The sequence below is a fragment of the Macrobrachium nipponense genome, chromosome 1 (assembly GCF_015104395.2).
Source record: "Macrobrachium nipponense isolate FS-2020 chromosome 1, ASM1510439v2, whole genome shotgun sequence".
NCBI lineage: Eukaryota > Metazoa > Arthropoda > Malacostraca > Decapoda > Palaemonidae > Macrobrachium > Macrobrachium nipponense.
In genome coordinates this window covers 41856590-41868909 of record NC_087200.1, presented here as the reverse complement: position 1 = coordinate 41868909, position 12320 = coordinate 41856590, and the positions used below count along the sequence as shown (strand labels likewise).

The window sequence follows — 12320 nt, the reverse complement described above, 5'->3', positions numbered from 1 at the left end:
CAGGTAATCATTTTCATAATGGGTAATAGTTACTTGGAAATACTCATCTCTTGTTGCAGCAAATAGAAGGCTATAGTGTCGAAACCTGAGGTAAAACCAAACGGATTGTGCTGTATACCTGCCCTGAATAGATGTAAATCTAACAAAACAACTATATTCTGGTTCCTTATGTGGGGGAATTACATACACTGAGTCCTTTGTAAATCAGAAACAACACAAATATCAAGAAAATGGAAGAATTCCAAATTAATAACTTAGTACCAACGAGGCCAAGAGAAAGAGAAAGAGAAGGTCTGCTCACATCACCTACGTAGTTACCCCACACGGAAGGTGACTCCACCCAATTGGTAGACCTTGTCTCTCTTGGTCTTGGTCGCAGCAACTGCCATGGAAATTGTGATGAAACCTTCACAAAATGATAATAATAGAAATAATGCATTGTAACTAGACCATGAAGGATAAATGCTTGTATGGAATGGCTTACCTAGGTGTTGTAACCATCTCTCCCAAGCCAATCTGGTAGTTATTCCAACGTAAGTGGCATCACAACCACTACACAGCCATTTAGATATAATATAATATAATATAACATATAGATATATATATATATATAATATATATATATATATATATAGTATATATATATATATACACACATATATATATATATATACACAATCATATATTGTTTATGTTTATATACATATATATATATATATATATATATATATATATATATATATATATATATAATAATATAATATATTATTTATATTATATTATAATATTATATATGAGTAGTATAAAAATGTCTATGCGCATCGATCATTACATGTATTTACCATTGCACCATTTCTATCGCAAGAGAGGGGGGGTTAGAGGGCTAGGGCGGAGAGGGGGGGGGGGGGGGAGGGACGGAGAGGGTTTTGCGATGTTATTTCCATTGCATTTTGCGATGTTATTTCCACTGCAGAGGAGATGTTCATCACAAATGCAATGGAAGTGCCATCGCATTATTTTTTACAATGGAGATAACATGGAGGAAGAATGCATTCACATTTCAAAGTACGGAGATGAATTTAAACATATGAACATTCTCTGTTATCTTTTATTAAATAATAAGAACTTGAATTATGTGGACACAGTTGTGTTCCCAGAGGAGCTCTTGCGCCCCTATTATCCCTAAATCTACGCTTTTGGTGAAATGCTCAAGAAGAAAGATAATAAAAAAAACGGCTTTATCGCCGCGGCGCTAGCTGATCAGACGGGGTGGAGGAGAAGAGATGGTGAGGTTCCCACCACCACCACTACCGGTCCACCTGAGAGGAGGAGGAGGGTTGATGAGAGCTTTGTTGAATTCCTCGCTTGAACATTTGTAATATTGATTAGATTTATTGTAATCTGTATTTTGTACAGATTTTGGATTTTGTATTTGTACACTTTTTGGATTTTTGTATTTGTACACTTTGAATTTGTATTTGTACACTTTTTGGATTTATGTATTTGTACACTTTGGATTTTTGTATAATTAGATTTTAAGAAAACTATGTTACCATAAGAAAAGCAATGATTGGTGGAAAAATAAAAAAAAACAAAGAAGATATCTTGTGAGAAATTCGGCCTGCGCTTAAGATGAACATGCTTCTGATTACTCACTCGATGTAATTTACCCGATGATCTTCTACATGGATGTGGTGGCGGAATACCGTTTAGACTTATTCTCCTCCCTAGCTAGAATCACTGTGGGTGGATATAGTGGGAGTGGTAAAACTTTATTTGTAACGAAGGTAATTAAAAAATACGCTGACAGATTTACCAAGATTATTATTAGCGGAGCTTTGAAACATCCTCTGCAAAATGAAAAAATGTATCACGCCAGCTCAGCGTATTTCTAGATAGTGTGTCCTTTTGCGGATAGATGGCAGTGGTGGAGATGGGAAACAAACTCCTTTCTTACTGGACGATGTATGTATAGAAGCTGTACAAAATAAATACGTCGTAGACGCTTTTACAAAAGGGCGTCATTGTAACTTTTCTATTATACTCATCACTCAAAATTTGTTTTTTAGCTGAAAATACACTAGAAAAATAAACCTGAACACTACTCATTACTTGTTACTTAGGCAAAGGAATGCGAATCAGATAGAATGTTTGCGGCATCAAATTTATGGGAATGAGAAAAGCAAAGAATTTCTAGAGATATATAAAGCAGCGTTAAAGCAAAGAGAATTCGGTTACTTGCACCAATTTCGCACCAACATAGTCGGCGAAGGACCGTACAAACTAGTTTTACAATGGAAGAACGTGGAAAACCTGAAGCTCTAAAAAGACTTTATTATAATATCGGTTGCCCCGCGGGTCTCACCGGAGTGCGGAGACTTTTTAAGTAAGCCAAAATCGTCGACCCTACGATAACGCTTTGCTGCGTGGAAGATTTTTTGAGTTGACAGATTTCACACACATTGCACAAGATAATTCATAAAAAGTTTGAAAGGAGGAAAATTATCGCCCCAAAACCTAAAGTTATCATTTCTTGCGATTTAAAGGGTATGGGGAAACTAGCCAGATACAATGTTTTCTCTAAGGTACGTTAAAGCCATTCCTTTAAAAAAATAAAAACGAGGAGAATTTGTTACCGGTCATCAAACAGGTTATGGAATCTGCAGAGTTTAAGGGTGTGAGCAGACTTTTCCTAGATGGGGAGGAGTTTTATAACAAGAGAGGGATAGAATATTGTCGACATCAACGTATTGAAATGTATAGCGTTTCTTCTTACGTCATCAAGGCTTCCGTCGCCGAAAGGGTCATCTAAACGATAAATGCCTAATCACCAATAATGTTAACAGATACGTAGATATATTACCGAAACTGGTGCGCTCTTATAATATTATGCACCGTTGCTCTTTTGGTACGACGCCAAAGTGGGTTCACAAGTTAAAATCTGAAGACGCTATCACTAAGCAATTCTTTCGAATGCATAAAATGGGGGGAGTGAGGATGAATCGGGACAATAGCAATCTGGCTGTTGGCTACAGAGTCAGGCTGGTAGGGTAAATCGGGGGTCTTTTAGGAGAGGATACACTGTGCAAAACACGGAAGAAGTATCCGTTATTAATGACGATGATCGAAGGTCTTATCCAACTGTTTATTACCTAAAAGACTTAAAGGGAGAAAAAATTTAAAGCATATTCTACGCACCTGAATTGGTAAGGAGCGCTATACCGGGAGAAGAAGAAGAGGGTGATTTCCCCATTAGGATACTTAAAAAGAGGACTCATTATTTTATTTATTGGGTAGGGTATCCCGATTCTTTCGACAGCTGGGTCAGTGAAAGAGATCTCCATTCCCTACGACTGTGAACATGGTGAAGATACCCCTAGCTGTATGGAATAAAGAGTTTATCATATTTTTGAACAGTCTCCCACTTAATAAAAAGAAAAAATCCTTTTCCAACTCTCGAAAAAACACAGCTTCTATTTCCGAAGTATTTGTTAATTTCTCAAAGAAACGGTTACCAATAACCAAAAATATAATTCACCGTTTCGCTAAATTTAAGAAAGAAAGAGACAGGTAGCGTTATAAAAACGCCATATAAAAGGAAGATACAGATTTTAAAGTCATAAGCGAGCTGAAACACTACCTTTGTTATTACCGGCGGCCATCCATGTCATTTCTTCACTCCAACCTTTGAGATGAAGATGTATTATTTGGTACCCAAAGGGAAAGTGGACGAGTGGTACTCTCCCCAGCCACACCCCAACTCTACCTCAACCACCGCCACCACCATCCCCTCCTCCACCTCCTCTCCTTCCCGCACACACACTAAAAGGAAATCAACATGTGAGGTGAAAGTTTTCCTAACACCTCGAGTATAACTGAGGGTTGTAGCGTAAAAAAAATGTTAATAGATATTTAACCTCCCAAGCATGCAGGTGACGTTCGAACTTCTCTCCGTGAGAGAGTTTGATATTTTATTTAAAAAAGATGAATTCGTGAAGAAAACACCTGGGGGAGATCACTCTCCGATATTCGTGTTTTCGTACCCAAAACGAACAGGGGAGGGAGTTTATTTAAATTTCTGGGTAACTTGGTTAGAACGGCTGCACTTTTTTTATTGAGAACAGTAGGACTGGAGGGTTTAAATTTTGCTAAAAATGTTATACAAGACTTGAGAGTGGGACAAAAACTAAGAGAAACTTCAAAATCGAGGGGTACAGAATCTTTGAAACAAGTACGGGAAAAAATAGTCAGTGGAGAGAAAAAGAAGGACAACTAGAAGATGTAAAGACGTATTTAATTAGATGTAATTCATTCCATGTTCAGACTTTGCGAGATCATGAGTACCTTTCAACACCTGAAACAGCTGCCTTGGGACGTCATGTCCAGGTGGATAGATATGTGGCCGCCGTTAGCAATCAGGGTGGAAAGAAATAAAATGGTGGCAGCTGCTATCATGGGAAGGGAGAGGATGGATTATCTACCCATTAATATGACATCTACAGGGAAAAATTTAGAGTTGAGAGCGCCTGGTACAATTGGACGTTTCTTCGACCTCCCAACTCTGGTGTTAGAGTTACACCTCAAAGTAGGGAAGAAAGATGGGTCGGATTTCGAGGATGGAGAAAACCTGACTTTGGTGGACACACCCGTTGATTCAATTTTCAGGTTGGCGTACATCTACCTCAATGATAAAATTGCAGAATCTAATGGATTTCACATGCACTCTTCTTATCTAAAGTTATTAACGTGTTCCAAAAATATAATATGGGTACAATCACTGCTGCGGGATGCATCAACAAATGGTACAAAGATGAGTTTGTGGAATTTACAGCGACAAATTTCCCTCATCAAAATAATAATAGATGGACAGGTAAATTAAATGCATTAAAGACGAATGGTATCTAAACCATATTCCCTTTAAGTTTGGATGTGTCCACCTTGGATCAATTTCCAATGGATGGTGTCAATCTGAGAATAAGATTCGAGTTACCTATTAATGCATGGCTTCTCAGTACAGCGAACCATGACGAGGATTATGTATTACATATTATGGAGGCTAAGCTGAACCTCGATTGGATTATTCCCCACCTGAACACTCTTGCTTCCTTAAATGGGACTGTAATGAAACTTGGCCTAGCTTTTAGGTTTTATTGAACACAAAACTTCAAACAATAAATCTGTAACAAAAGAAAAGTTTTGTAAGAACTAAAGAAGTACAGTACATCCTCATCTACAGACATATACACAAAATAATGCAAATATCCTGCACACCACTTCACATTTATTATTCAAATGTTGATATTTATCCAAGTGAACTATGCAGTACCTTATTAAAGGGTATTACACTAGATAGTAGCCATTGTGCCAACAATGTTTACATCTTGTCTTCTACTGGCAGTGTTGCCATATCCACAGAAGAGAACTGCAATACAATATTGCCAACCTAACAATTAATAATCATAACATTCACTCCCTTGTCAAAACTACTCAATCTGTATAGGTGGTCGACGGATACATTTGGATCTCCTCAGTATTGGAGATTCCTCAGTTGGAGCTGAATTTGGAAATGGTAGAGCATCTTGCCAAACAGGTTCCTCAGCCTCAATTGGAGTATTGTCTAATGGCTTCTTAGGAGACTGCAGAACATGTTCCACAACTTCTACTGGAGCATTCTGAAATATTTCATTAACAGGGGTCTTTACAGGAGCTAAATGTTGCATAGATACTGTAGTCGTGTCACCACTCAGGTAACGAATGTGGGCATCATGAGGGTTTGCTTGGAGTGGTTCTACTTCCTCCACTAGAGGATCAGTTTTGTTAGTCCACACATGATGTTTCAAGAGGACAGGCCCTGGCTGACATAGCCATGGAGGTGCAGAAGTCCCAGTTGAGGATCGTCGAGCGTAGCTCATGATTATCTCATGGGCCATTGCATTAGTAGTAGTGCACAATAGTGAGCGTATAGAGTGGATGCTTTGAAAAACCACAAAAGAAACATTTAGCAGTAACAGCAGCTGTCACAGGAGCCGGCTCCTCAAAAACTTCTGGATTAGCGGGTCTTTGTTCAGGTGTCGCTGCACTTACCACCTGACAAGGTGGGTTGGTGCAATAAATTTCAGAATCTCTCTGGGCTGACTCTAACGCCCTAGCCTGGTCAAACATGGTTGCTAAATCTAAAGTTTTATAATCTAATAAACGCTGCCTTATTAATGGTGACTGTAGGCCCCTAATATGCATCCCTAGACTCCTCACAATACTGAATTGCTGTCACCGCCTGGAAATTACATTCTTTGGTAAGTAGTCTTAAAACCTGAAGATATTCATCTATGGATCTCCAACTTGCTGACAAAGGGTAGCCAAACGATGTCGTGCAAATACTTCATTGGTAGGTTTAACATATTGTGATTTTAGAATCTTACTAGCATCCTCATATATAGTACATTCCGAAATATTCTCATATATTTTAGGTGACAAATAGTTACTGGGAAGATTTAGCTTGTTCAAGTTATCCTGAAGAAGGGCAGCTAAGATGTTTTCAAAAGTCTTGAACCAGTGTTTAAATTCTTGAGCCACCGATGACGAACTAGGGTCAGTGTCTAGCCTTTCTGGTTTTAGCAATCTTGTAATATTTTGTGTTCAATAAATTGTAATGAAACTAGACCTAACCTAGCTTTTTGGTTTTATTGAACACAAAACTTCAAACAATACATCTGTAACAAAAGAAAAGTTTTGTAAGAACTAAAGTAGTACAGTACATCCTCATCTACAGACATATACACAAAATAATGCAAATACCCTGCACACCACTTCACATTTATTATTCAAATGTTGATATTTATCCAAGTGAACTATGTAGTACCTTATTAAAGGGTATTACACTAGATAGTAGCCATTGTGCCTACAACGTTTACATCTCGTCTTCTACTGGCAGTGTTGCCATATCCACAGAAGAGAACTGCAATACAATATTGCCAACCTACTAAATAATAATCGCAACAGGGACCTTATCCACTCCCGGGAAAATGTTGAATTATACCTTTAATAGAACTCTGGTTAGAACTTATACCATGGTTGCTAATCAAGACACGATAACGCTAGATATGCCTTGGGGTAAAATTATTCCGAATAAGCTTTATTTAACCAAATGGGATCTGGATAATTATATGGGAATTTATACTAGAAATGGGGTAACCTTTAGCAATAATAAACTCAACAGTCTTCAAGTCTTCGTGAATTCCATCCCCATTAAATCATTACGAGGAGATCACACCCCCGATGTATTGCCTAAATATTGCTATACATTAACGAGTATCGGCTTTTTTAGAGACACTCTAGAGCGAAAAAGCTTATAGGAAGTAGAAATTTTTCCTGGTTATAGACCTGGATCAGGAAAATCTAGAGAATGTTTTACCCATAGAAAAGTCAGGTAACCTAAGGATTACGCCTAATTTCGGGGAACGGACTGTGAACAATAAAATTATTTTCTTATTTGGAGACACCACCAGTATTTTGAGTGGGGACAAAGATAGACAAATTACCAGCGAATTTAGGGCAGGAGTATGGAAGATATCAGTTACATTTTATGAGGAAAGTGGGAGTCAAGAATTTATTTTGATGGAGTCAAGAACTCCAACACTGTTAAACGTTAAGACATACCAGATATGAGACTAAAACCGTTAGCTTGGGTTGCCAACATTTTTAAGGGTAATGATAGAAGATTAAGGCACTGGGTTGTCTTTATTGTGTCACAATCGCCTGAGAAGTATTTTTACTTTTATGATAGTCATGGAATGGTACCAGAATTTTATACTCAAAATTTTACATCTTTTAATGTGGATATAAGGACTATGATGTGTACAGTTTTAACAGAGTATTGCAGGGTCCCCGTTTGTTGTTTTGTGGGTTATATTGTTGTCAATTTATCTACCTTTTATCTTGGTGCATGTTGAATGAAACCGTTCGTATACTCAGCAGGTTTTTTAACAAAGGTGGAGATTACGAAAATAATAATAGGAAAGTCCACTCTTTTTATAGGAAGAGGTTGAATTATAGACCTTGCAATTATTGGCTCTACAAACACTAGGGAATGGTAACTTTTATACAGTCTCTGGCATGGGAAAAAGAGAAGATGGTCTACGCAAGTATCTCTCGCCTTGAGGATAACTGGATTAGGTCTAATCCAGTGTAATGGACGAGTGTTTTCTTTGGTCCCCCAGCTGGATGGTGTACTTCTTCTTCAGTAATAGTATATACTCCAGTCTTGAAGGAAACTCCGTCAGCTACGGATGCATGCACTTAGCAGCAGTAGCAGCAGCTGCAGCAGTGACAATGAACATCCCTGTCATCGACTTAACGAAGAACCCTTCCCCCATCGTCGCTACTTCGTCAAGAGTTGAGGGAGAGCCTCGTCCTTCGAATCAACCTCGGGTGGAGGAGAATAGCTCTCCGGATGGGGAGAATGCAACTCCGGTTTGGAAAAGGCAATGAAGCCTTGGAAGACGAGTATAAGGGACACTCTGCCCTTGCTCGCTAGTCATCTTAGTTTCAGTGAGTATAGGAAGAAAATATCTAGTTGTAACTTTATGATTGATTTTCTCTTTTAGTTTCAGTGAGTATAGAAGAAAAATATTTGGACACAACTTAGTTTCAGTGAGTATAGAAGAAAAATATCTAGTCGCAACTTATTGTTCATATTTATTCTCTTTCAGGTGGCGTTGAAGACGATGCAGATGAGGAGGAGAAGGGGAAGAAGAAGAAGAAGGAGGAGGTGGTTGGGGCAATGGCGCTGGCTAACGCAGTCAGCTATTTGAAGGAAATGTTCGTTCGGGAACACTGTACGCACGTTTATGCATCACAAAACGACACCGGTGAAAACGTGAGTAGTCTGAGCCTGAAACTGTTCAGTTTCACTGCCGCTATAAGTAATATAGATGTTGACTGGCGTGCACCCCATTGTCCCGTCTCTGATTTCGTGTACCAAAATTCAATTGAGTGGCTTATTATATTATAAAATGTTTGACATCGTACAACAATGCAGATATCTCTCTCTCTCTCTCTCTCTCTCTCTCTCTCTCTCTCTCTCTCTCTCTCTCATGGAAATATTCAAGGGAAACCACTTTTGATGAAAGTGGTATTCCTTCTCTCGTGGACCCTCATAACGCCACGTTTTGGCGTTTAGGTTTCCACTTGCATTGTAAACCCTATCTACAGCATATGTTCTGGTGTGAGGCTTATTGTGTGGATCTGACCCTGCTTAGTTTTTGGGTACCAAAATGTGATGCAATTAAATAAAAAAATGGGGGTTGCCCCAAAATGTATTAAGACTATTGCGATAAGTTCATATTGAACGCTTACCACATTTACTTATCACGTTTTATGGAACTCACAATCTACGGGTGGCAAAAGGTAAGTTTCTATCTCGTTTTGTGAAACTCGCAATCTATTGAGGGTTAAATGCTAGAGGAAAGAGGATGTCAAAATGTGTTTATAGACTATTTTCACGGTCTTTTCCTTCTATAGACAAAAACCCAAAATCAACCAACGACGTTCAGGAACAAGATTTTCAAGGAAAGAGAGAAAGCTTCAAATATCAAAATTTTCTTCGCTCCAACCAACCTCAAACGGAAAGCGGGTGGTTTATACGTACGTACGCTTACCACCACTATTGGGTTGAATATGAGTGCTTCACACCTATTCTACTGACAAAGTCCAAAAGCAACCTATTTGGAAGACAGGGTCAAAGAGTGTAGAAAAACAGAATCAAATTCAAAGAATAAGGGAGAGAGAGAGAGAGAGAGAGAGAGAGAGAGAGAGAGAGAGAGAGACCATGTAGCACTGTCCCGCCAAAACATCTCGTGACGTCATCGGCTCATCAAATCTCGTGATGTCATTGACCCGCCAAATCGGTCCCAAAAAAATTTCTCCCTTTCAACCAACCTCGAACGGAGAGTGGGTGGTTTGTATGTACATACGTTTAAAAATCACTATTGGGTCGAATATGAGAATTTTACACTTATTCTACTGACAAAGTCCAAACGCAACCTATTTTGAAGACCAAGTCAAGAAGGGTAGGAAAAGAGCATCAAGTACAAAGAATAAGGGAGAGAGAGACAGATGCAGAGAGAGAGAGAGAGAGAGAGAGAGAGAGAGAGAGAGAGAGAGAGAGAGCCACCATGTGGCACTGTCCTGCCAAAAAATCTTGTAATGTCATCGGCCCACCAAATCTCGTGACGTCATTGGGGCTTGACACCCTCTCCACCAATCAGCACACAGGAAAGACGGAGGGCCACGCAAAACCGCTCCACGGAGAACCGCGCATGCAAAGACCTACTGGGGCGTAGCGGGTAACCAGCAGTTGAAGCCGAAATGCCGAAGAGGGAGGTCGACCCACACACCACTCTGATACACAACCACTCCCCCCCCCCCCCCCCCCTCTTCCAACCCCTCACCCTCATCTCTTACCTAACCACACACGCACTTCATTACCCTCACACCCTCTTCTTTCAACCCCTCCTCACACACACACGTGCAATGATAATAAAATAAATATGTATCTCTTTCCGTGTTCCATTTTCCACTCCATGTTAATACCACCACCAAAACCTCCCCCAAGTATATACATCGGCAGATGATGATGTTAAATATCTAAGAACGGTGGTATTAACTTATGATGGTTTTAATATCGTGGTGGTCATAACAACACGATGTTATCTCAATCATAAAAAAAACAATGCGAGGCCACTTCCATTGCATTTGCAATGATCATCGCCTCTGCAGTGGAAATAACATCGCAATATGCGATGGAAATAACAGCGCCAAACCCCCTCCCCCTCTCCTCCCCCTCCCCTTTTCCCTATCCTTCTCCCTCACCCTCTCCTTCCCCTCTCCTCCCCTCTCCACCCTACCCCCTACCCTGCCTCTCTTGTGATGGAAATAATAAATACAAGCGATGATCGATGCTCATGGACATTTTTGTACTACATATATGTACATATATGAAACAAATATGCTATTACAAAATCTACTTATAAAGTATATACTGTATCAATGTGTAACTGTGTATCATGTATTCTGTATGATAAAATGATGAAGCCAAATTTAGCGAAAAACATCTACTTTTAGCTACAAAGTATGAGTATGAACTATTGAACACTGAGCTGGATTCTCCAACTGCGGATGTAGATGTTGCTTGCAATGCTGATGCGGATGTGGATGTTGCTCGCAATGCTGATGTGGATGTGGATGTTGCTTGCAATGCTGTTGTAGATGGGGAAGTTGCTCGCAATGCTGATGCAGATGTGGATGTTGCTTGCAATGCTGTTGTAGATGGGGATGTTGCTCGCAATGCTGATGTGGATGTGGATGTTGCTTGCAATGCTGTTGTAGATGGGGATGTTGCTCGCAATGCTGATGCACATGTGGATGTTGCTCGCAATGCTGATGCGGATATGGACGTTGCTCGCAATGCTGATGCGGATATGGACGTTGCTCGCAATGCTGATGCGGATATGGACGTTGCTCGCAATGCTGATGCGGATATGGACGTTGCTCGCAATGCTGATGCGGATGTGGATGCTACTCGCAATACTGAGGCAGATGTGGATGTTGCTCGCAATGCTGATGCAGATGTTAAGAAATTGTCAATGTGAATGCGGATTTATAAAAAAGCGAATAATCCACAGATGCAGTTGCATATACGTATGTGGATGTGGATATCTGATACATATATCTATATATATATATATATATATATATATATATATATATATGATATATATATATATATATGTATATATATATATATATATATATATATATATATATATATATATATATATATATTATATATATATCACCTAAGCAGTGATTTGGTTTCTTATGTTGTCAACAACATTGTCACTGATATCACTTTTGGGGTGGGGAAATCAGAATTACTGTGTGAATATTATTATATAAATATTAATTATTATCAGTTTATGCCTAATAATTGGGGTTTTTACACATCAAAATATAGTTGAGGAAACCTAAAGGTCGTTTGTGATAATTATAACGGGACGTTATGTAGTCACCACAACAAAAGCCAGACCTCCCACGTCCGTCCTTCACCTCACTTACTTTTCCTCTTGTCGTTAACATATAATTTTCTGTTCTGTCCCCAAAGCAATATCAGTGACAATACTGTTGACAACATAAGAAACCAAATCACTGCTTAGGTGATATATATATATATATATATATATATATATATATATATATATAGATATATATATATATATATACATGTATGTATCAAATATCCACATCCACATACGTATATGCAA

General features: G+C 38.9%; 1 protein-coding gene across 1 annotated transcript; it reads left to right on the top strand.

Annotated features, from left to right (window-relative positions):
* The first annotated feature begins 8483 nt into the window (after positions 1-8483).
* Positions 8484-11648, top strand: LOC135218754 (serine-aspartate repeat-containing protein I-like). Its single transcript, XM_064255204.1, has 3 exons — positions 8484-8547; positions 8709-8834; positions 11122-11648. The coding sequence occupies exons 1-3, from the start codon at positions 8484-8486 to the stop codon at positions 11646-11648; spliced, it is 717 nt and encodes a 238-aa protein (XP_064111274.1).
* Positions 11649-12320: the final 672 nt, after the last annotated feature.